This window comes from Lynx canadensis, chromosome B3 (genome assembly GCF_007474595.2).
Source record: "Lynx canadensis isolate LIC74 chromosome B3, mLynCan4.pri.v2, whole genome shotgun sequence".
Classification (NCBI taxonomy): Eukaryota; Metazoa; Chordata; class Mammalia; order Carnivora; family Felidae; genus Lynx; species Lynx canadensis.
In genome coordinates, this window is record NC_044308.2 from 100044455 (window position 1) to 100069636 (window position 25182).

The 25182-nt window shown below is 37.2% G+C and overlaps 1 protein-coding gene across 5 annotated transcripts in view; it reads right to left on the minus strand.

Moving 5' to 3' along the window:
* The window catches only part of TXNDC16 (thioredoxin domain containing 16), a 138037-nt gene that overhangs the window by 73365 nt on the left and 39490 nt on the right, over positions 1-25182 (minus strand). For all 5 annotated transcript variants that reach the window (XM_032593710.1, XM_030319105.2, XM_030319106.1 and 2 more), the window contains exons 7-9: positions 16759-16880; positions 9196-9286; positions 4957-5107 (exon numbers count right to left, since the gene is read on the minus strand). In XM_032593710.1, the coding sequence (XP_032449601.1) occupies positions 4957-5107; positions 9196-9286; positions 16759-16880 (364 nt within the window). The remainder of the gene's footprint in view (positions 1-4956; positions 5108-9195; positions 9287-16758; positions 16881-25182) is intronic.

Below are 25182 nucleotides of genomic sequence, written 5' to 3' on the forward strand. Positions count from 1 at the left end.
TACCTACAGAAAAGAGTAGGTTTAACTTAATTCAAGTGTCTTGAATCTGAGACAGAGAGCTTTCTCAGATGCACAAACAAAAAATTAACATTTTCAGACAAATTATACTACATTTTTATCTGTTTTTAAACATTTTACCAGATATTTGGACTTGAAGAGTCTCCTTGGTATCCAGATAAAAGCTTTATTTCTATATACCAGAATAAATTGAATCCAATATAGAGAAACCCATCAGCATCTAAAATGTTTTTGGTATTAGCCAACAGGACAATAACCAAATCATCTTCCTATCTATCTTCAACATTGGGAACCTTAAGAAGGCATCTAGGTAACTCCATACCCGCCAGAATGTCTCTTAATCAATTCAAGATTGAAACCCACTTAAAAATTCTATGTTCAAGATTTATTTTCAGTTTGTGAGGATTAAAATGACATGCCCACAACCTGATTATAAGACATAGTTGTGTTATATATCTACAATTAAGTATACAAGCACTCTATCTTAATACACACACACACACACACACTCCCAATATTCACCTATTTTCATATGCTTAGAAGTGAAATAATAATGTCAATCATTGCAATGATCAAGCACACAAAAAGTCTGCAAAAAAGTCCAAATCCCAGTTTATAGTTTTATTAATGTTTACAGATAATGTAAACACATGAATTATCTCATATTCTGGACCCACAAGCCTAGGCTAGTTTACAAGACACCTTACTAATCATACAAAACCTAACTATGATTGAACCCCAAAAGCCTGTATATAGATTAATGTGGAAGACAATAAAGGAGGAATGGTTAAGAGAAATGTGAGAGGGGAGGATGAGCATCAGTGGGGTTGTGAGAAAATAAGAACAAAGTAAGAAACACTACCAAAGTAAACTACTACTAAGTCTTATTGTTAAGAACTTGTAAGAAGTAATTAAATTTAGGTACTAACTTCAAGGACCTCTCTACTGCCACCCCCATCCCCTGTTCTAGCTTACTATACCATCAAAAGGCATAAACCAGGTACATCAAATCTTGTTCTAAGAGGTGTTTTCTGTCAGTGTTTGGCCTTTGTTTTTTAACCTCCAGTGTTTTCTCCAAGAACAAAAACAACCTCAAATACTGATGTAGCCAAATGTTTAAAATACCAAGATGGAAAAGTGACCAAACTAGCTCAGAACCCTTTATCATCTTCCCATTCCTGCAAGGGTAAGCTTTAGCCATCCCACCAAGAGTCTCAGGGAACCTTACATCAAGGCTTGTCTCCCTTTTCTGTACTTTGCATTCATTTGCTCTGTACTGATGGGGACAAATCCACTAATCTGTGCTTTTGGACTGCCAAGGCTTTCTAGGCTGACACCAAGGTTTAGAGTTTAGAGGTTAAGAGTCTCTTATGGTTTGCCTCCCTCTCTGTAACTATTTTTTTTCTTCCCCCATGGTCTTCTGTTGTTTCTCAAATTCCACAAATGAGTGAAAACATATGAAATCTGTCTTTCTCTGACTTATTTCACTTAACATAATACCCTACAGTTCCATCCATGTTGTTGCATATGGCAAGATTTCATTCTTTTTCATCGCTGAATAGTATTCCATTGTATATATACCCCATCTTCTTTATCCATTCATCAGTTGATGGACATTTGAGCTCTTTCCATAATTTGGCTATTGTTGATAGTGCTGCTATAAACATTGGGGTATATGTGCTCCTATGAATCAGCATTTTTGTATCCTTTGGATACAATAGCACTAGTAGTGCTAATGCTGGGTTGTAAGGTAATTCTTTTTTTTTTTTTAAGTTTATTTATTTTGAGAGAGAGTGAGTGGGGGAGGGGCAGAGAAAGAGGGAGAGAGAGAATCCCAAGCAGGCTCCACACTGTCAGCGTGCAGAGCCTGATGCAGGGCTTGAACTTACAAACCACAACATCATGACCTGAGCCAAAGTCAAGAGTTGGATGCTTAACCAACTGAGCCACACAGGCTGCCCTTAGGGTAATTCTATTTTTGATTTTTTGAGGAACTTACACAATGTTTTCCAGAGTGGCTGTACCAGGAAACAAACTCCATTTTAGAAGGGACTTGGATTGACTAGTATTACTAGTAATTACTATTGGGTGAATAGTGGCTTGGAGCAGGGGCACCTGCTCTGCACAGTTCTAGGAGTGCCATTTACCTTGTTCTTTCTAGAATGTATGTTTCAGGAGCTGCCATTCACATATAATATAATACAAATGGTGTACATGGCATCGTGCTTTCAAGGAAGGCCACATTTCACTGAATACCAAGTCATTATGAAATCTTCAGAGTTTTTGTTTTTTAATGTCAAAATTAGCATTACAGGGGCACCTGGATGGCTCAGTCGGTTGAGCATCTGACTTCGGCTCAGGTCATGATCTCACGGTCTGTGAGTTCAAGCACATCAGGCTCTGTGCTGACAGCTCAGAGCCTGGAGCCTGTTTCAGATTCTGTGTCTCCCTCTCTCTCTGCCCCTCCCGGGCTCATGCTGTGTATGTTTGTGTCTCAAAAATAAACATTAAGGGGCGCCTGGGTGGCGCAGTCAGTTAAGCGTCCGACTTCAGCCAGGTCACGATCTCGCGCTCCGTGAGTTCGAGCCCCGCGTCAGGCTCTGGGCTGATGGCTCAGAACCTGGAGCCTGTTTCCAATTCTGTGTCTCCCTCTCTCTCTGCCCCTCCCCCGTTCATGCTCTGTCTCTCTCTGTCCCAAAAATAAATAAATGTTGAAAAAAAAAATTAAAAAAAAATAAAATAAAATAAACATTAAAAAAAATTTAAAAACTAACTTTCCATAATTTCTGATAAGTACATATAGTAAAGTGAAGTAAGACCAGAGAATTGCCCTCCTCATTATCTATCTTTAAAAAAAAAATCAGTTTTAAAACATAGCAAAACAAAACTAATAAGCAGAAACTTTAGGAATGGGACAGGACTTCAAGCCAGAATGTGGTAGTCAAAAAAGGAAATGCATATTTTTAGTAAAACTTGGGATTAGTTTTAGTCCTGCCTCAAAGAGCAAAAGTAGTACTGGTGAGTAGACAAAATCCTGAGAATTCTTAGTAATATTTCTGCATTGGGTAAGAAGGAAAGGAGTCTAGAGAGAACTGAGGCTTGTGAAGAACTGAACATGAGCTGGTGTCTTTCTCAGGGTTCTATGCTGAAATGGAAGATAAAACAAATTCAGGGGATATTCTCTCCAAGGAAGTAAGAAATATGCCCCCTCTGCCATGTGAAAGGAAAGGAAAAAGATTTATATACGGCTTTAAAAAAAAAATATTTGAAGGCAAAATCCAACCAAACAAAAACTGACTCAAAATAAACTCTGGAATGAAGCCAGTAAAACTGGGGCTGATAAACTCTGAATCTATTTAAATGTAGAAGAAAAGCTTTTATAAGAGGAGGGAATTATAGTTACAAAATAAAACACAAGTATTACAAACCTTAATAATTAAAAATAACATAAAACTAACAAAAATCAGAGGGGTAAGAGGAGGGCCGCCTGGGTGGCTCAGTCGGTTAAGTGTCTGACTTGGGCTCAGATCATGATCTCACAGTTCGTGGGTTCGAGCCCCACGTGGGGCTCTGTGCTGACACCTCAGATCCTGAAGCCTGCTTCAGATTCTGTGTCTCCCTCTCTCTCTGCCCCTCCCCCACTGGCACTCTGTCTCTCTCTTAAAAATAAATAAACATTAAAAAAATGAAAGAAGGGTAAGAGGAGCTAAGATGGAAATAAATATATTAACTTGATTTTCTCATTTTTCACAGCAAAAAGTAGATCAATTCTATCTAAAATGAAAATGTGTAGTTTTTTAAAAAAATAATTAATTTCTTAATGTTTTTCATAATCATTTTCAACATTCAAAACATTTCCTAAAGAGCCCACAAATGAACAAATGATATATCAAAATTTCCGTAATCCCTCTTTTCACATCACCTTCTTTTTCCTCTGCTGAATTCAAGTAAGAATATAAATTTCTTACTATAAAGTAGCACATACAATAGGATGTGTCCATTAATCCACACACCCACAGACACTGTATGTATCTATATGGGTACAGACTGGTGTGATGGTCATCTGACATCTAATATTTCTGAGTGCCAGGATTAGATGGCTTAAAAATTTTTTTTCTTTATATTTTGCCACACTGTTTGGATTATTTATAATACACATGCATCATTTTTATTTACAAAGGAAGTACTCAGTAAGAAGGCCTACTGAAGGTTTTGTGCATGCTCAGGACAATCCTTCAAACTTTCAGAGAGAAAGGTCTGATGATCATCATCTCTATAAATTCTCCCCAGCTAGCACTAAGGAAAGTGGGGCACCAGAAATGCTATAGTCCAATATTTACCAACTTTTAAAGTAGCCATCAAAACATTCACAAAAGAAGTCTTTCCTAACCATGATATGATCTTTGTGATCTTGGAGTGGTTGCAGTTCATTATAACTACCACAGAGAGGGGCGTGGATGGCTCAATCACTTAAGCTGCTCACTCTTGATTTGGGCTCAGGTCCTGATCTAGATTCATGAGTTCGAGCCCCACATCTGGCTCCACACGATCGTCTTGAGATTCTCTCTCCCCCTCTCTCTCTGCCCCTCCCCTGCTCATGTTCTCTCTCTCTCTCTCTCTCTCTCTCTCTCTGAAATAAATTAAAAAAAAAAAAAGGAATATTTATTTAAAAAAAAAACTACCACAGAATATTTCCACTTACACGAAGCTATATTTGGATTTCAATGCAACAATACTTCCAGGCATTAAAATATCATTTCATGAATATTATTCTATTCTACCTTTAATAAGTAGTTACTCATAAATCACCCTCAATGAGTATGTCCAAGGAAATGGGAAAAGATAGAGCACATCTAAATAAAATTTAGCATATCTATGGATGAAAACTTAATAAATTTTATGTATGAATTATCTAATATATTAAAGTAAGAAACATACCAGCAGAGGTGCTTCCATTGTCTTAATAAATCGATGAATGTTTAGTGTAGCCAGTGGCTGTTCCATCAGTGTTCTTCTACATTGCTGGGTCAAATCCAAGACTTGTTTACAATGAAAAAAGTAGAAATGTGCATTTTCTATGGCCTCAGTGCTGCAAATTAAAAATTAGGGACACAAGACAACACATAAAGAAGTTCAACGTATGATCTTTCTACCATCCAGAAAGACATAGTTCCAAGTATCTTTGCCTTTAAGTCTCATGCTATTGAATTACCTTTTTAGTAAAAATGTAAAACAGTAAAACAAAATAAAATGGACCTAAGCGAAAAAGAAGGTACAGTTTTTGAGTTGTATAAGCAACTTTTTTCCCTGAGCTCTTTAATATGGTAGTTTCTAAATTAGATTACAGGCAGGTCTACACAATTTTTTTTTTTTTTTAATAAAAGACTGTCACCTTGAGGACAAGGAGATTATCTTCAAATGTAGTTGCTTTTCTAGAACTATGCTAAATAAAGCCTTGTAACACAAATTTTCTAGGTTTAATTTAAACTCAAATCTGTTTTGAATAAACTTCAGCCAAAACATGCCTTAAGATAGAAACCATGTGACAGTTTGTGGGAGTTTGTGAGTTTGTATCTGAAATATTACAAAACTCAGCAAATATGGCTTATAATTTGAGTTCTGGCATCCTGTCAATATGACAATTCAAAGGTAAACTTATAGTGGGTAAGTAAGGTTTGCCAAAATTAAAATAACATTTAAAAAATCTCCATATGGCATTAGTAGGGTTTGGTAAAAACTGTAAATTTTTATTTTTAAAATGTTATTTCAATTCTTGATACATGCTTAAACTGAGATCTGAGGTTCACTGATTTCAAATTTAATGACAAACCAATTTCTAATAGATTTACTGATTAAAGAAATGATCACTCAAGGATTACTTAATGTGTACTAAATACAAAAGACTCAGATGAATAAGATAATTCAAATACTTGAGGGGCTTAGAATAAAGTGAATATATTTAGTTTTTTTAATGTAGTTTATAAGTGCTATAACATGCAAAGTGCTATGAGAAACAGAAATATTTCATTCTGCTTCAAGTCAGGGAGAAGAAAGAAAGGGAGAGGAAGATCACAGAGATTAAAAACAGTAAAGAAAAGAATGACTTCTCCAAGAAGATAAGACAAATGGGTACTTTAGACAAAGGAAATATATAGCCAAGACCCAATCAAAGTATGTAATTTTTTAAGGAGAACCCTAAATATACTGAAAGTAAAGTGCTGAAAGCAGGAGGACCCAGCTGAGGTTGGACCTCATATCATAACCTCTGAAATAATAAAATAATACTGGAAAATTACTGAATCAGAGATCATGGGTTGTAGGTAACCAAAAAGGTAGTGGGGGGGGCTACTTATTGGAAGTGTAGAAGTATATACTACAGGATACAAGGAAAATTCAAGTAAGTGGATCAGAGAATGAACATATAAATCTGAATAGCAAGAGTTCAAGGGACCTTCATTTTGCCATTAATACCTTTCAGCTCCCAACTCTCTCTATAATGACAACTCTCTCAGGGCGCCTAGGTGGCTCAGTCAGTTAAGTACCGACTTTGGCTCAAGTCATGATCTCACGGTTCATGAGTTTGAGCCCTGCATCAGGCTCTGTGCTGACAGCTCACAGCCTGGAGCCTGTTTCGGATTCTGTGTGTCTCTCTCTCTCTCTCTCTCTCTCTCTCTCTCTCTCTCTCTCTGCTCCTCCCCTGCTCATGCTCTTCCTCTCTCTCCTTCCAAAATAAACATTAAAATATATATACATATATATGTATATATATATGTGTATACACACACACACACACACACACATACACACATATATGACAATTCTCTCTGCTTTACTTCTACATGGGCAAAACATTCCTATAACAAGAGAGCCAAAACACTGTATAGTTTAGTTTCTCCATGCTCAATTCCAAGTTCCTGAGAGGGGACCTAATTTGCTCAGATAAGCCAGTGGGCTGGCTGACCATGGATCAGATGGCCATCTCTGATTTAACTGACAGTGATAAATGGGGTGAGGGTGTAACATGTTTCTTGGTCTATACACAGATTCTTAAAGAAGGGAGTACGGGGAGGTAACAGAAACCCCTGGTGTTCCTATGGTATCTACCTCTTATACTACCTATCATGTACACCTCCCTTAACCAACATATAATTTCAAACAAATTCAGGCGCAATGTGCTATAACAACTAATATACTAGACTTATCCAGTGTTACAGCCCCAGCAACTAGAATAGTGCCTACCACACAGAAGGTATTCAATAAATATTTGTTGAGTAAAAGAATGAACAAAGGAAAAAATGCATTCACCTCTCCTCTACTAAGAGACAACCCAAAGTCATAGCCAACTTCATCTAGAAGTCATGCCATATGACTATTGTACTCTGAATCCACAGTACCTTCCTGTCATATCAGGTCTAGGTATGATCACTCACCATCTTGCTATCCATGAAAAAATGAGTATTCAAACATCTCCAATGCATCATACACTCAAAAGTATACAAAAGAAAAAAAAGAATAACTGGATATCTTAAAATTCTCATTTTAAAAATAAGGGAAAGCAAAAACCCCTCCAGAACATTACCATGTTTAGCCATAGATCAGAAAATATACTATGTATATAGTATATCTTGCTGAACAGAATTTGTAAGATAAAATGACAGAACCTATATACATAATAAATAAATAACTTAATTTAAATTGCTAATAAACACCCCTCTATGTTTTAGGCATGTCACCTTTATTTACAACTATAAAGTTGAAAATAATAAATAAAGAAGCTAGTGACACACACAAAAAAGTATAAACAATTAGCCCTCAGAAAAACTGTGGAGCTAGGATAGAACCGCCATGAGATGAGAATAAGAAGGCTTCCCCGAGTCTACACTGGGAGTAGAAAACCAGCTGCTCATCGTTATCTCAAGACTCCATGACTTAGGGCAAAGCTCTGTGGTACCGTCAACACAAGTCTCAAATTGCTAAAAATATTAATTTTTATACAAACAGTAAACATGCATCAGAGTTTTATTTAACTCGTTAATAAGGGAACCAGCAGAATGACAGTTCACGAACAGATTAATGTAAAAAGGAATACGAGCTAACTTTGTACAGAGTGGTAAAAACAGAACTTCTCTTCTCAGGAACTTAATTCTCTGCCTACCCACTCCTCTCAAAAAACCATTTCACTTAATCTGCTTTCTATGCTCTAACCTCTAAATTTACAAAGTTGTAAAATGTCTGGGGTTTAATTAATTGTGTATAGTATATCAAACAGTCACTGTTTTCTGAGAGGTTAGCAAGAGGGCTCATTAAAAACTCTTGCATGGTGTAAGTCACAGAATCACCATTTTGCTTGGCTTTGGGTTAATTTTCCTGACAAGCATTTTAAAGCCACATCTTTAAAATACATGGCTATTCCTCGTATCTGTAAGTACTAAAGAAAAGAAAAACTTCAACCCTAGGTTGCCCAGGCAAAAAGTCAAAAGAAGGTCTCAACCTAAAATTGTAAGCTAGAAACTAGACATGAAAAATAAACATTTAAAACGTTCTGCTCAAAAACGGTACTTAAGGGGCGCCTGGGTGGCGCAGTCGGTTAAGCGTCCGACTTCAGCCAGGTCACGATCTCGCGGTCCGTGAGTTCGAGCCCCGCGTCAGGCTCCGGGCTGATGGCTCGGAGCCTGGAGCCTGTTTCCGATTCTGTGTCTCCCTCTCACTCTGCCCCTCCCCCGTTCATGCTCTGTCTCTCTCTGTCCCAAAAATAAATAAACATTGAAAAACGGTACTTAAATATATTTAAGACTATTCTGACAAAATAACTTACAGAACTCTCAGAAAGAACTTCTGGAGCTTAGTTATGAAAGCTGTTATTTTATCACCTATCTGATCACTGTGGGAGATGTAATCCTAAAATACACTTGGCCACTCATGGGATCACATCTTGTGGCTTACCCATTTTGACTTTGTTCACCTTAGCCTAATATCACCTCTGTATATTTAAAATCATTTTCAGACTGTAGAACAGCAGACAATAGTAATGAAGGGGATTTCTGGTTTCATTTATATATTCACATCTGCTTACAATTCCTTTCGGGTAAGTCCACAATGTGAGTCTGATGGAGATGTTGAGTAAGTAATGTAAAAGAAGCAAACTTAAAATTTTTCACATATGCCTCTTGTACTTACCCAATACTTTCCAAAAGGGCAATTTCCGTGGTCAGGACAAACTGGTACGTGGTCCCATACACAAAAGCAGCTTCCATGACCGCTCTATGCTCTGAAGAAGAGATAAGGGAGTTGGGAGACATGAGGAGCCAGTTTGTGTGACTCTCTTCTGAATATTGCCCTACAGCCTTTTAGGCTCTATTATAAAGAAAAATCCCTTGTAGAGATCCCAGTTGGGAAAATGCAGGCAGTTAAAGCAGTTATGAAAAGTCTATTCTATTCAAGGAAAGAGAAGAGTTAAGAGGGAATAAAAGTGAGTTATACTTGAGAATATAACATATGACAAATCTGTACAGTTTCTTCCTTGTAGTGGGGGAGAGACTATGCATCTACCATCCGACTTTTATATATTTTAGATGTGTATATGCCTGCTTATTGTTTCTGGCTTGGTTATCTTTTAATCAAACTTATATATAGCTCAAAAAGAAACAATTCCACAAAGCATATAAAGAAAAACAATAATTTCTCCCCATTTTCAACTCCCAAGAGACACCTGCTTTCAATTCTCTTTCTGTTTCTTTTGGTACTTACCTCCAAGTCTTTAAATGACATTCTCACACTCTTATTTCCTGATTTTTTTAAGTGTTATTGCTATTACCTATTGACTTCCCACTTTGGCAGATGACAAATTAGCTCTTTCCCAAAACCTCGCTTCACAAACATACATATTTCTATCCCCTCGATAATCCCAATATAGTTCTAACTTTTATTAGCTCAAATATCAGTATTTACATGGTTGTAACTCAGCAAATATTATTTACAAGTGAGACATAGGGTGTAAAATGAACATTTCTCTTTTCTCGAACAACTACCTTTTCCACTGGCTATAACTTTTTAATTTCTACTTAAATTTCTTTCTAAATTCGTCCACAACTGGCTAATGCTCTCAATACTCCAAACAGATCTGGCACACTATTGGCCTCCTCATCCTGGAGACATTTCTGCACAGCCTTCTGGTTTGCTGCAATGTAGACTACTGCAACTTGATGTGCTGCATGGCTTTCATTCTGGGAACTCACTTCGTCATCATCCTAGGAATTCTCTTACTCTTTCTCTTGTGTTGGGTCCTTTGGCCTGTTACCCATATCTTCTTTCTTTTTTTTAAATATGATTTATTGCCAAATTGGCTAACATACAGTGTGTACAGTGTGCTCTTGGTTTTGGGGGCAGATTCCCATGGCTCACCGCCTACATGCAACACCCACTGCTCATCCCAAGTGCCCTCCTCAATGCCCATCACCCATTTTCCCCTCCCCCGCCCCCCATCAACCTCCAGTTTGTTCTCTATATTTCAGAGTCTCTTATGATTTGCCTCCCTCCCTCTCTGTTTATAACTATTTTTTCCTCTTCCCTTCCCCCATGGTCTTCTGTTAAGTTTCTCAAGTTCCACATATGAGTGAAAACATATGATATCTATCTTTCTCTGACTTATTTCACTTAGCATAATACCTTCCAGTTCCATCCACGTTGCTGCAAATGGCCAGACTTCATTCTTTCTCATTGCCAAGTAGTATTCCATTGTGTGTGTGTGTATGTATATGTATGTGTGTATGTATATACATATATATATATCTCACATCTTCTTTATCCATTCATCAGTTGATGGACATTTGGGCTCTTTCCATAATTTGGCTATGGTTGAAAGTGCTGCTATAAATACTGGGGTACATGTGCCCCTATGAATCAGCACTCCTGTATCCTTTGGATAAATTCCTAGTAGTGCTATTCCTGGGTCATAGGGTAGTTCTATTTTTAATTTTTTGAGGAACCTCCATACTGTTTTCCAGATTGGCTGCATCAGTTTGCATTCCCACCAACAGTGCAAGAGGGTTCCCGTTTCTCCACATCCTCGCCAGCATCTGTTGTTTCCTGAGTTGTTAATTTTAACCACTCTGACCGGTGTGAGCTGGTTATCTCAGTGGGGTTTTGATTTGTATTTCCCTAACGATGAGTGAGGTTGAGCATCTTTTCATGTGCCTGTTGGCCATCTGGATATCTTCTTTGGAAAAGTGTGTCTATTCATGTCTTCCGACCATTTCTTCACTGGATTATTTGTTTTTCAGGTGCTGAGTTTGGTTAAGTTCTTTATAGATTTTTTTATACTAACCCTTTATATGATATGTCATTTGCAAATATCTTTTCCCATTCCATCTGTTGCCTTTTAGTTTTGTTGACTGTTTCCTTTGCAGTGCAGAAGTTTATCTTGATGAGGTCCCAGTAGTTCATTTTTCCTTTCAATTCCCTTGCCTTTGGAGATGTATCGAGTAAGAAATTGCTGTGGCTGAGATCAAAGAGGTTGTTGCCTGCTTTCTCCTCTGGGGTTTTGATGGTTTCCTGTCTCACATTTAGGTCCTTTATCCATTTTGAGTTTATTTTTGTGTATGGTGTAAGAAAGTGGTCCAGTTTCATTCTTCTGCATGTTGCTGTCCAGTTCTCCCAGCACCATTTACTAAAGTGACTGTCTTTTTTCCATTGGATACTCTTTCCTGCTTTGTCAAAGATTAGCCGGCCATACATTTATGGATCCATTTCTAGGTTCTCTATTCTATTCCATTGGTCTATGTGTCTGTTTTTTGTGCCAATACCATACTGTCTTGATGATTACAGCTTTGTAGTAGAGGCTAAAGTCCAGGATTGTGATGCCTCCCGCTTTGGTTTTCTTTTTTCAAGATTACTTTGGCTATTTGGGGTCTTTTGTGGTTCCATACAAATTTTAGGATTGTTTGTTCTAGCTTTGAGAAGGCTGCTGGTGCAATTTTGATTGGGATTGCATTGAATGTGTATATTGCTTTGGGTAGTACTTACATTTTAACAATACTTATCCTTCCAATCCAATTCCAATTCCAATGAGCATGGAATGTTTTTTCATTTCTTTGTGTCTTCTTCAATTTCCTTCATAAGCTTTCTATAGTTTCCAGCACATAGATCTTTTAAATCTTTGGTTATGTTTATTCCTAGGTATGTTATGGTTCTTGGTGCAATTGTCAATGGGCCAGTTTCTTTATTTCTCTTTCTGTTGCTTCATTATTGGTGCATAGAAATGCAACCGATTTCTGTACATTGATTTTGTACCCTGCAACTTTGCTGAATTCATGTATCAGTTCTAGCAGTCTGATGGTGGAGTCTTTCAGGTTTTCAGGTAGAGTATCATGTTGTCTGCAAAAAGTGAAAGTTTGACTTCTTCTCTGCCGATTTTGATGTCTTTTATTTCATTTTGTTGTCTGATTGCTGATGCTAGGACATCCAACACTATGTTAAACAACAGTGGTGAGAGTGACATCCCTGTCATGTTCCGGATCTCAGGGGGAAAGCTCTCAGTTTTTCCCCATTGAGGATGATATTAGCTGTGGGCTTTTCACATATGTCTTCTATGATGTTTAGGTATGTTCCTTCTATCCCGACTTTCTTGAGGGTTTTTATTAAGAAAGGATGCTGTATTTTGTCAAATACTTACTCTGCATCTATTGACAGGATCACATGGTTCTTACCCTTTCTTTTATTAATGTGATGTATCACATTGATTTGCAAATACTGAACCAGCCCTGCAGCCCAGGAATGAATCCCACTTGATCATGGTGAATAATTCTTTTTATATGCTGTTGAATTCAATTTGCTAGTATCTTGAGAATTTTTGCATCCATGCTCGTCAGGGATATTGGCCTGTAATTCTCCTTTTTAGTGGGGTCTCTGTCTGGTTTGGGAATCAAGGTAATGCTGGCTTCATAGAATGAGCCTGGAAGCTTTCCTTCCATTTCTATTTTTTTGGAACAGATTGAGAAGAATAGGTATTAACTTTGCTTTAAATGTCTGGTAGAATTACCCCTGGGAAGCCATCTGTCCCGGGACTCTTGGAGATTTTTGATAACTGATTCAATTTCTTCACTAGTTATGGGTCTGTTACCCACATCTTCTTAACTGTTTTGCTCCCTTGCTCCCATTCTCTACCACCTTCCTGTGAGAGGATATAGGAAATACACGTTTTGTGAACTTACACTTCTGAAAGTGTCCTTATTCTATACTGTAACTAACTGTAGTTGTCTGCATATTGAATTCTAGGTTCAAGTAATTTCCCCTAAGAATTTCGATAGCATTGCTCCATTTTCTTCAGTTTCTAGGGCTGCAACTAAGAGGACAAATGCCATTCTGATGCTTGATCCTTTAAATGTATACACTCTTTCATCATTTCTGGAACATTTTAGAACAGTGTTAGTTCCCAATATTCTGAAACTGCATAATAAGATGCTTTGGTGTGGCAAAGCATTCATCCATCCATTTATACATTACGCTGGGATTCAGTGAGCGCTTTCAGTTTGGAAGCTCAAATCCTTCAGTTCTGGGAAATATTTTCAAAGTATTTATTTGAAATATTGCTTCCTTTTCATTTCATTTTATTTTCCCTTTTTTCCTCACTGCCATTTCCAGGCAGTCATCTTCCTCTTCCCCGTGGATCTTCTACCATTTGAGTCAATTATCATCAGAGTATTCCCCTCACCATTCTGCCTTTGAGTGGTAGATGACCACCCCAGCCAGAGACAACTCCCCTCATTACACACACACACACACACACACACACACAATTGGCTTCTGTCACACTGTTACTCTCTCCAATACTACTCCCATTATAATCCTTTGTGATTTTATTATCCCCATAGATGATCCTTGCAAAATCCTAGCCTCTCAGTCTTTGGTCTTCTCTAGACACTTCAGTGATCTCTCTTCAAATCTACCTTAACCACTCACTGCTATGATCCTACTCCAGGCCTTGTAATAACCCAATCACTGCAAACCCCTCCAAAATCTCAGTGTCTAGCATCCCCAGCACTACCTCTTCCCTCCATAAATACACACACCCCTCCATCTCAAAGTTACTCTGTCTAGTACATAATCCTCCAGGAACTACAGTCTTACCATTTTCACTGTCCTTCACTCCTTCAAGTCTTCTCTTCCCTCTTAACCCAGCTTACATTCCATGGTCAGTCTTTATATAATCACTCCCCTGCCTGTCTGGCTAAAACACAATCCAGGTTAAATCAGCCACTCTGCCTATTCTGTACTTACACCTATAAAAGTAAACATGGCTGGAGGGGGCAAAAACCAAAAAACCTGTTAGCATCACCATAATACTGATCTCACTTTAGATTACTGATATCAACTCTTATTGCTGCCTAGCAACCATTCTTTATTTTCAGGCCTTCTAAAACAACTATTTAATCTCTTCTCTCCTCAAGCTATCTGATGATTTTATTTCTAGTTCACTGAGAAAACACAGCCAATTAAAAAAGCAAAACCAAAGAAACTTCCATAAGCATTATATTTATCTACCCACTTAAAATTGAGGCCCATATTCTTTGTCTTCCCTCCTTTTACCACAGATGAATTTTCTGTGCTCCCAACAAAGAACCAACCCTCCCCTCATTCACTAGATTCAATCCCCTCTTGTCTACTCAGAGATGTTGCTTCAGTAATTCTCCCCACTTTTTCCTCCATGCTGTATTTACCCCTTCCTACTGGATCTTTCTTGTCAACATACAAATATGTTTCTTAAGAAATTCTTCACTTGACCCACATACTCTTCCAACCACTGCCCCATTTTTCTAGAAATTTCTCTAATGAGTCTCCATATTCACAGTCTCCAGTTGCTTTCTACCTATTCTCTTGTATCCCCATTAGGCATTTACCCTTAGCACTCTACAGAAACTTGTGAAGGTCACCAACAAATTCCATACTGCTAAGAATGGCCAATAGGCAGCTCTTATCTTAAGTAACCCTTCAGCATCATTGACACAACTGTTGCTATCTCTTCCTCAAGATCTTGTCTTTGCTTACAGGGCCTCTCTACTACACAGTCCATTCCTTCCCTTTACTGGTTCCTTCTCACTTCAGTGACCTGTAAATGTTGACAGATCTAAACAGTTCAGTCTTCTCTTTTCCATCTAGGATCATTTGCTTTGTGATCTCTTCTGGTCTCACAGCTTTATCTCCCAAATTTATAACCCTAGTGTATATCTCTACCATCAAATGCAGATTAGTAATATCCAGCTACCTTGCTGATATCTCTTCTTGGGCGTATAAAGGGTATTTCACAAGCATGATGTCCAAAAAGTCTAGAGCTTCCTCTCCAAACTATTTCCAATCTTCCCCACCTCAGTTATCAGCAATTTCACCTTTAAAGTAACTCAGGCTAAAACCCCAGAGCCACCCTTGTCTCTGCTATTTCTCCCTCACTCGGAATCTAATATGTCAGAAAATTCAGTTAGTCCTACATCCAAAATACTGCTAGAATTCAAATTTATTGCCACCTCCACTGCTCACACCCTGGTCCAAGCCACCCACCATCATCTTTCGCCTGCCTTATTGGAATAACTACCTAATTTTCCTTCCTTATTCTACTGTTGCTACTTCCAGTCTATTCCAAACATAGAAGTCAGATTGATCCTGTTAAAATATACATCAGGGAGTTCTGGTTCCACTGTAGCAATGTAAACCCTCTCTAGCTCATCCCTCTCACTGAGGACAAATAAAAACTATGAACAGTAACCTGAAAACCCTGAAATGTAAACAAAAACAGGCTGACTGTAGAGTATTATTTTACAAGTATATTAAATTCAGTGGCATGCTATGTAGCCATCAAGCTTTATGTTGATAAAAATTGTGATTTCCAGGGTGCCTGCGTGGCTTAGTCAGTTGAGCAGCTGACTTTGGCTCAGGTCATTATCTCACAGTTTGTGGGTTCGAGCACCACATCAGGCTCTCTGCTGTTAGTGCAGAACACACTTTGGATCCTCTGTTCCCCTCTCTCTTTGCCCCTCCCTCTTTCTCTCTCTCTCTCTCTCTCAAAAATAAACATTTTTTAAACAGTGATTTACAATAAATGATTTTATTTCCTAGAGCATATGTGATTTTTAAAATATCTTTAACATTTTATATTAACATGATCAAGTTACAACCATTAACAAATAAAAGTCCTGAAAGCATAACTATACTTTGTTCATGTTTATAAACTTCTTTACTACAAAATTATATATTAATGCTCAAGATGATGCTGTCAGAACTATACATTTTTTTTAAATCAGGAAAAAGTCATAAATGGTATATATTAAAAAAGAAAAGCATTTAGTCAACATTTATCAAATACTATAGACTACTATACCAGGTACCATGAGGACTATAAGGAAATAAAAATAGTAATTAACACTTCCAGAGCACTACTATACGCCAGGAAATATTTTAATTATTTGAATTCATTTGGTCCTCACAATAACACTAAAAGGTAGGCACAAGTTATTTTCACCATTTTACTGATTAAAAAGCCTAAAGTTACATTAAGTTGTCCAAGGTCATGCTGTAAGTTGTGGGGACAGGGTATCTAACCTAGGCAATCTGGCTCCAGGGTTTTATTCAACCACGATACTATGCTGCTTGTTTAAAGAAAGAAAACATACTAGTAAGGATGCCATTTTAAGTCCTTCAACATTCTCAGAGAAGTGTAGAGGCACAACAAAGATTAAAAGAAAAGCTCAATACCTGGTGTTCCGATGGCTCTTACATATGAGAATGCAATGTTTGCTTTTCCTTTCAGGGAATTTTCTATGTTCTGTAGGTCTTCCAGGGTGGTAATATATTTTACTTCATTAAAAAGAAGAGCACTGAAATAAACAGAGATGTAATTTGTAGAAAAATCTGATATATAGTTATCTAACATATATTTTGAGTAAGTTAAAGAACCTAATCAAAAAAAGAAACTTAAGTCTTTTGAACAAATTATCAGTAGTAAGAACCTAAGCATTTTAATACTGATTTAAAATCACTCTCTCAATCATTTGTCTATCCCTGTGAACATCAACCAGGAACAGTTGTGAGAAATAGTGCTCATTCTCCACCCAAACCACGTTAATATATTTAAGTTGTATTCACTAACATCCCACTCTGGTCAAAGAATCCTTTACAAATCTCTAAGCCTTGAACACATTTCAGCCCTTTACACATCTAAACTGAAGGTTTCTTTTCAGAGAGTATAAGGCTCTGCATGACCTACTTCTCCCAACTCTGTACTGTTTTACCATTCCTCAGGTCTACATACTTTTGGCACACCTGAGGGCCTTTGCACACACAATTCTTGTTGCTGAAAACTATTCTCTCTGCTCCTTCTCACATATCTGGTCTCAGTTTAAATATCATTGCCTCAAAGAAACCATCCCTGTTGGTGCTATGTAAGTAGGTCTGTAGCATTTTCTCTTTAATTTACATTATCTGATCCTTCCTAGTTCTTATCACAATTTATAATTGCTTATATATTTATTTACTTGCTCATCCCTGCCTTTCTTATTGAACTGTTCCTTCTTTCATCAGGACCTTGCATATTTTATCACTATATCCACAATAACTTAGAATAGAACATAGTACACTAAGTAAACAATATTTGTTGAATGCATGAAAGAAAAAACAAGGTGGGAATTATTTATTCTCATTCATTTGAAGAAGTGCAAATCCAAAACAGAAAAAGAGCTTACTTACTCAAAAATACATTTATGGAATTGACGAGCCAGGAACAGAACATAAAACAGGTCTCTTCATTCCTAATTCAATGATCTTTCCACTTGACCATAATTCTTCCAAATCATCTTTTCAGTGTATAGATCAGACTAATTAGTCACATTTCTTCATCCAAAAGAATCTCCTTTTTAAATTTTCCAGTTCTGTATAAATTATCCATAGCAACTCATTCCACTTAATCCCCGTGTGTGTGTGTGTGTGTGTGTGTGTGTGTGTGTGTGTATTTTTGTTAGGCTAAACTTAAAGAATTTTTTTAAATTGTCCCATGTTCATGTACTTAAATAAACTATTTCCAATAGATTAGTCAACCATGGTTTCTTCTTAAGGAAAACATGGTACTTTCTGCTTACACAACAGTTCTCAAACTTTTTGGTCTCAGGATACTTTTGTACCTTTAAAAATCACTGAGCCCCTCAAAGAGCTTTTGTTTATGTAGGTTATATCTATTTATAGTAATTAAATTATAAATTAAATAGAAGTTAAAATAGAAATTAAAACAGCAATTTAAAAATATTTGTTATTTATTGTAAAAATAATAAACACCACTGCATAGTAACACTTTATTTTAAAATAACTAAATTTTCCAAAACAAAAGAAAAAGTTGGTGATAAGAGTAGCATTGTTTTACAATTTGCAAATCTCTTTAATGTCTGGATTAACATAAGACAGCTGGATTCCCGTATCTGCTTTTTCACTCAATCTGTTGTGATATCACACAGTATATCATATAGACTCTGAAAACTGAATTCATAAGAGAATGAAAATGAAAAAGGCAAATAATGTCTTAGTATTATTATAAAACTATTACTTTATGGGTACCCTGAAGTAAGTACCCTAAATTACACTGGCTTACATCTACATTATAGATTTCTTCAATTTTTTAAAAGAAATGTAAAACTTGATATTCTGTAATTGCCAGGGCTCTTTGTTTTATTTTTTTTTAATTTTTACAGTTTTTTAAAGTTTATTTATTTATTTTGAGAGACAGAGAGAGAGTATGAGTGGGGGGAAGGGGCAGAGAGGGAGAATCCCAAGCAGGCTCCACACACTCAGTGCAGAGCCCCTGTGGGGCTCAAATTCACAAAACCGTGAGCCACCCAGGCGTCCCTCTTGTTTTGTTTTTAAAAGAAATATTTACAAGGCATTACTCACTATATGCTAGATATTTTCAAGTTTTCATTTAAATTTAAATCCTCAATGGCATTATTTAAATATTATTTATTACACACACACATACACGCACACACATGAACACACACAAAAAACAGTTTGAGGGATTAAGTAACTTGTGGAGGTCATAGTGACAGTCACTGGTAGAGCTGAGATTCAAACTCAGGTCTTCTGGCACTAAGGCCAAACTGTGCTATTATTGACCACTCATAAATGGGAAACCAGGTGAAAAGGGAGGTATCTAATGAATAGTAAGGGAGTCTTGGTGGCAATTTGGGTTTTTGCTGCTTATACATTTTAGCTAGCCTGTCCAGAATTACCTTTGAGACATTTCAGTCTGTGGGGAGGTGCCATCTAGTGAACTTAACTGAGCTACCATGGAAACTGTAAGCCTGGAAATTACATCTGCCCATTCACCTTTATTGCTCTAGCAACTCTAATCCATTTGCTTCAAAAACCGTATCTGGGAGTAGAAATCCCCCTAACCTTGCTTCTCAACAAAACTGGCAACTATAAATTAACAAAAGTCAACATTTGGGGAGCACCTACCACATGTCAGGCATAGTACTAAGCACTCCATGGTAATGGTAATTTTATCAGTTTGGGAACTGACCAGCTCTGAACTCCTCTCTTTTGCTTTGGGGATTTCCAGTTTTCTATGTATTCAAGTCCCTCCCACACACACACACATCAAAAGTTAATGATGTCATAAACTTGCTCTTCTAGGCTTCCTGCTGCAAGGCATGGCCATAAGACCCAGGATCACTTACCTAACATTCTGGACCAGAAGCCAGTGATGTAAAGTATACGGGACAGTATAGAATTATTTCAAGAGGCAACATAGCAACAGTCAGCTTTAAATGACAGGGGCGCCTGGGTGGCTCAGTCAGTTAAACAGCTGAGTCTTGATTTCGGCTCAGGTCATGATCTCCCAGTTCATGGGATCAAGCCCCACGTCAGGCACTGTGCTGATAGTGCAAAGCCTGCTCAGGATTCTCCCTCTCTCTCTGCCCCTCCCTGCTGGTGCTTTCTCTCTTCCACTCAAAATTAATAAACCTTTTTTAAAAATGTTAAAAGCAGGAATGACAACAGTATCAATGACAGCCCCAGCACAGGTGACACAGGCTGTGGCATCTGACACTCAGCAGTAATGCGGCAGGTCATCCCCAGACTAGTTGTGTATCATGCTTTGACTATAATTTAGAGCCGTATTAAGTCTGAGTCCAGTTCTCCAGCCCTTCTAGTGAGCCTGAGATTTCCTATATCCACTCCAAATCCTTTTCTGCTTAAGCCAGTCAGACCCAGATTCAGGGGCTTATAACTAAAAACACTCAGAAATGCACGTAGTCTTGCTTAATTTTCATAGCAACCATCTGAGATCAGTACTATCATTAACTCCGTTTTGCAGATAAGGTCATGGGGCTTAGAGAGGTTACCTTGCCTAATGTCCCAAAGCTCATTAAGTAGTCATTATCCATGAGATAATAATAACCAAAACTAATGACATTCATAATCTAATGATCTCCATGATTGTTTCCCAGTGGCTTCCTAACTTTAATAAGTTTTTAATGTTAATTTCCAGAATATGGGGACATCGAAGGATCTCTAGGATCCATGCATAAGCCTGTGCTCTTTCATTCAAGTCACAAAGAGGAGAAAACTGACAGAAATGGATAAAAGGAAAAGTCTGTCTTGGCATTTCCTTGTTTAATGATGGGGTAAAACAGCCTGGGGTTGCTCTGACCTGGGCGCTCTCCCTGCTCTAGAAAGGCATTCCTTTTGCTTGGCATTCCTTTCCGGACACCCTCCTATCACAACCATTGGGTACATAAGATATATAACCCAGAACTGAATGGGTGTCAAAAAAAAGAAAGAAAGAAAGAAAGAAAGAAAGAAAGAAAGAAAGAGAGAGAGAGAGAGAGAGAGAGAGAGAGAAAGAAAGAAAGAAAGAGAAAGAAAGAGAAAGAAAGAAAGAAAGAAGAAAGAAAGAAAGAAAGAAAGAAAGAAAGAGAAAGAAAGAAAGAAAAAAAGAAACTGAAGAGTCTATTTGACCCTGCTTTTGGAGCAGCAGGCATTCAGCCTTTTTTTTTGGAAAAAAAGACTATTTTTACATTATGTTTCTGTCATTACTCAGATTCTAAAACGCCAGTAAAAAAGGGAATATTCTCTTCTATTTTCCCATACCAAAATCCTTGTGACAAAAAAAAATTTTTTTTTTAAAGAAAAGAGGGGCGCCTGGGTGGCTCAGTCGGTTAAGTATCTGACTCTCGATTTTGGCCCAGGTCATGATCCCCCGGTTCATGAGTTCCAGACCCGCATCAGACTCCCTGCTGACAGCGTGGAGTCTGCTTGTGATTCTCTCTCTCTCTCTCTCTCTCTCTCTCTCTGCCCCTTCAGTGCACACTTTCTGTCTCAAAATAATTGAACTTTAATAAAAAAAGAAAAAAGAAAAAAGAGAGGAGGAGGGGAAGGAGGGAAAACAACACAGGGAGAAGAACAAATTATACAACCTTCTAATCCTCATTTGAGATTATAGTGCCTTAATCTCCTATACCTCACTTGACCTCCCTCACACTGGTTAGATATATGATATTCTCAATCAACAAATAAATATTAGTTGCTATTTTAACTTTATTTTTCTAAATATTACCCCTTTTCATCCAAAAACTGGGAGTAAAATTTTCCTCATGTAATTATCAAACCACTGAATTCCACGAGATTTAACTATGTATATTTTAGAAACCATGGCTAAGAACTTCTAGAATATAAATCCCAATACTCATTCTTAATATAAGTTGTATTTATTTTGCAAATTGGTATCATTTTCCATATGGTTCAAAACACAAGGAACCAAACAGTTAACAGTCTACCTACAACACCTTCCCCCAATCCCAGCTCCCCCATTCCATTCCTGTCAACCTGTATTATCAGTTTCCTGCGAACCTTCAGTATCTGTGCCTTATACATATAAGCCATAAACATATATTTATATATGCCTCTGTTAGAAGACAATCCTCCCTGGATTTCTCAGTGTTCCTACACAGTCCAAGTCTCCTGCAGATGAAACCTGCCTGGCAGGATATGACGTTGGAAACTGTCTCCTCGGCACCTTCTAAGCTAGTCTCCTTTCCTTAGAAGCCATCAGCTCCCATTCAAAGAGCAATAAAACCTTTCCTATCTTCCCTGGAGCCAAAGAGAAAAATTTAGGGACAGAAACCTCCTTCTCCTGCCCCAGAGAGGATTTGTTAACTTTCAGAGAAAAAGATAAGCCTAGCACTCAATCTCCAGAAGGAAATATTAGATGTTCCAGCTCCTATAGAAGCTCAGAGAGTCATAATTTCTGAGTTCTCCTCCAAACCTTACTATCAGTACAGGTGTAAGCATATGGTTCTTACTTTACTGCTCTGTGGAGAACTGGGTAGAGGGACTTAGCACTACCATGCTACCCTGGCTGCTATCACTGTTGAGGGGTCTGATTGCTGATTCAGAGGGCTGGTGTTTCTGCAATTATATACCCAAGCAGGGTAACATCTGAGACCCTTCAGAGTTTTGGACTTAATACCTGCTATCTTACACACATGCAGCTGTATGATACTCTAAACACTTGGTTTATTTGACTTAATACATCCTGAAAAAATCAAGGCAAGAAAATTTTAATAGATCAATATGTCAGTATATTTTTAACCAATGATATTTTAGGAATATTTTAAATATCTTACCAAAAACATACTTAACTGGCAATAAATGGTCTAAAATATAGAATTCTTTAACTATTTTGTGTCAAGCTTACCCTAACTTTATACCTGTTATTCTATTTTTAGATTTTTACTAACTTAATCTTTTTCTCAATTGCAATTTTCCTATATTAAAAGAATAAAAAGTTAGCTAAAACCTTGATCTCTCTTTCTGCCAAAGATGCAAAGTCAAATATAATAGCAGATCACTGGTCTCAATCAAAACACTCTACATAAAGAACAAATTAAAATGCTTTGAAGAAAAAAATAGCATGGTTACACCTTTTTAAAAAGCAAGCCAAATAAAACATATAAATATTCTCAAATGCACATTTTAAGTATATATAAAAGTATTTTTAAGAAATATAAAAACAATCCAAACATTATCCACAAATATTTATTTATTTTTTATTATGAAGTTTTAAGAAGTGGATTTAGGTCAAAAATAACTGACAAGTTAGGGGCACCTGGTTGGCTCAGTTGGTTGAGTGTCTGACTTTGGCTCAGGTCATGATCTCACAGTTGGTGAGTTTGAGCACCATGTCGGGCTCTGTGCTGACAGCTCAGAGCCTGGAGCCTGCTTCAGACTCTGTGTCTCCCTCTCTCTCTGCCCCTCTCCCGCTTGCAAGCGCGCACACATGCTCTCTCTCTCTCTCTCTCTCTCTGCCCCCCCTCAAAAATAAACTTTAAAAAAATTTTTTTAAAAATAACTGACAAGTTAATTGAAATTAACATATTTGAGTAAATGCCAGTAAGTTTTGGCTCAACAGTTTATTGCCTAATAAAATTCTTAAACTTAGAAAAATTATTTACATATAACTATATACATACTATATAATATACAATATATACGAATAGCTCTTATGTACATATTTAGTATCAGATAATGCTATCTTAGAAAAAAGATAAAGCTCTTATGTATGTATTTAATATCAAATAACAGTGTCTTAGAAAAAAAAACACTCAAGGATATAAACATAAAGAGCTGTTTAGCTCCAGGTAATGGGATTATGAAGCATTTTAGGTGAGATTTTCATGGCTTTCTATATTTCTCATGCATTCTACAATAAAGATATTGTTCCTGTAATCTAACTAGTTTCTTGTTTCAGTCTTTTATTTTAATGTTTATTTTGAGAGAGCAAGAGAGTGTGCAGCAAGTAGGGCAGGGGCAGAGAGAGACTGCATGTGAGTGGAGGAGGGTCTGGGAGAGAGGGAGAGAGAGAATCCCAAGTAGGTTCCACACCATCAGCACAGAGCCTGACATGGGGCTCAAACCTACAAACAATGAGATCATGACCTGTGCCAAAACCAACTAAACCACCCAGGCATCCCTCCAGTCTCTCATAAAATAATAAAAATTCAGGAAGATCAAAGGGCACAAATTTAATACACAGAAATCAGTATTCATATATTTATATATATTATACATATAACTATACATCATACTTCTGTATTTCACATATACGTGTATTATACATAGATACACGCCCATAAAATGTCAATGTGTGTATGTTAGAAGACAATGAAAGAGGGGCGCCTGGGTGGCGCAGTCGGTTAAGCGTCCGACTTCAGCCAGGTCACGATCTCGCGGTCCGTGAGTTCGAGCCCCGCGTCAGGCTCTGGGCTGATGGCTCAGAGCCTGGAGCCTGTTTCCGATTCTGTGTCTCCCTCTCTCTCTGCCCCTCCCCTGTTCATGCTCTGTCTCTCTCTGTCCCAAAAATAAATAAAAAACGTTGAAAAAAAATTAAAAAAAAAAAAGAAGACAATGAAAGAAAAGAACCCATTTACAACAGAAACTAGAGAGATAAAATATCTAGCAATATACTTAAGTGTCCAGTCATAAATGATGAACATATTAAAACACTATTGGAGGATAAAAAAGAAAAGCTGAACAAATGGAAAAACATCAGGATCTGGGATGGGGAGATTCATTATAGAGAAGTCAACTGTCCCTAAAATAATTTCTATGAATTTAATATCAGTAGGATTTAGTCAGGGAGGGGAAGAAACCAGACAAGTTAATTTTAAATGTCATATGTAAACAACACAAATAAGCAATTCTAAAAACAGAAATATGAAGGGCCTGGACCGTTCAGATATTATATTATAAAGGCTCAATTATTAAAGCAATGGTACTTCGATATACAGAAATGAAAAAGAAAGTGCAAAAATAGACCTAAATATATATTTATGAGAGTTGAGTATAAAAGGCAACATATTGAATAATGAAAGATCCACTAATCTCAGTTGTGTTGAGATAATTATGTAGCTACCTGGCTAATACAAAGCTAAATCCATTCCTTATACCATTCACTAAGTTAAATTCCAAACGTCAAAGATTTAAATGAAAAACAGAAACCATTATAACACTAAGATAATAAATACAACCACACAAATAAAGCAAAAACAATTTAATGGAGAAAGGATAGCTAAAACAATTGGACATCCACATGCAAACAAATGAAATTAGACGCTGGCTTTACACTTTCAC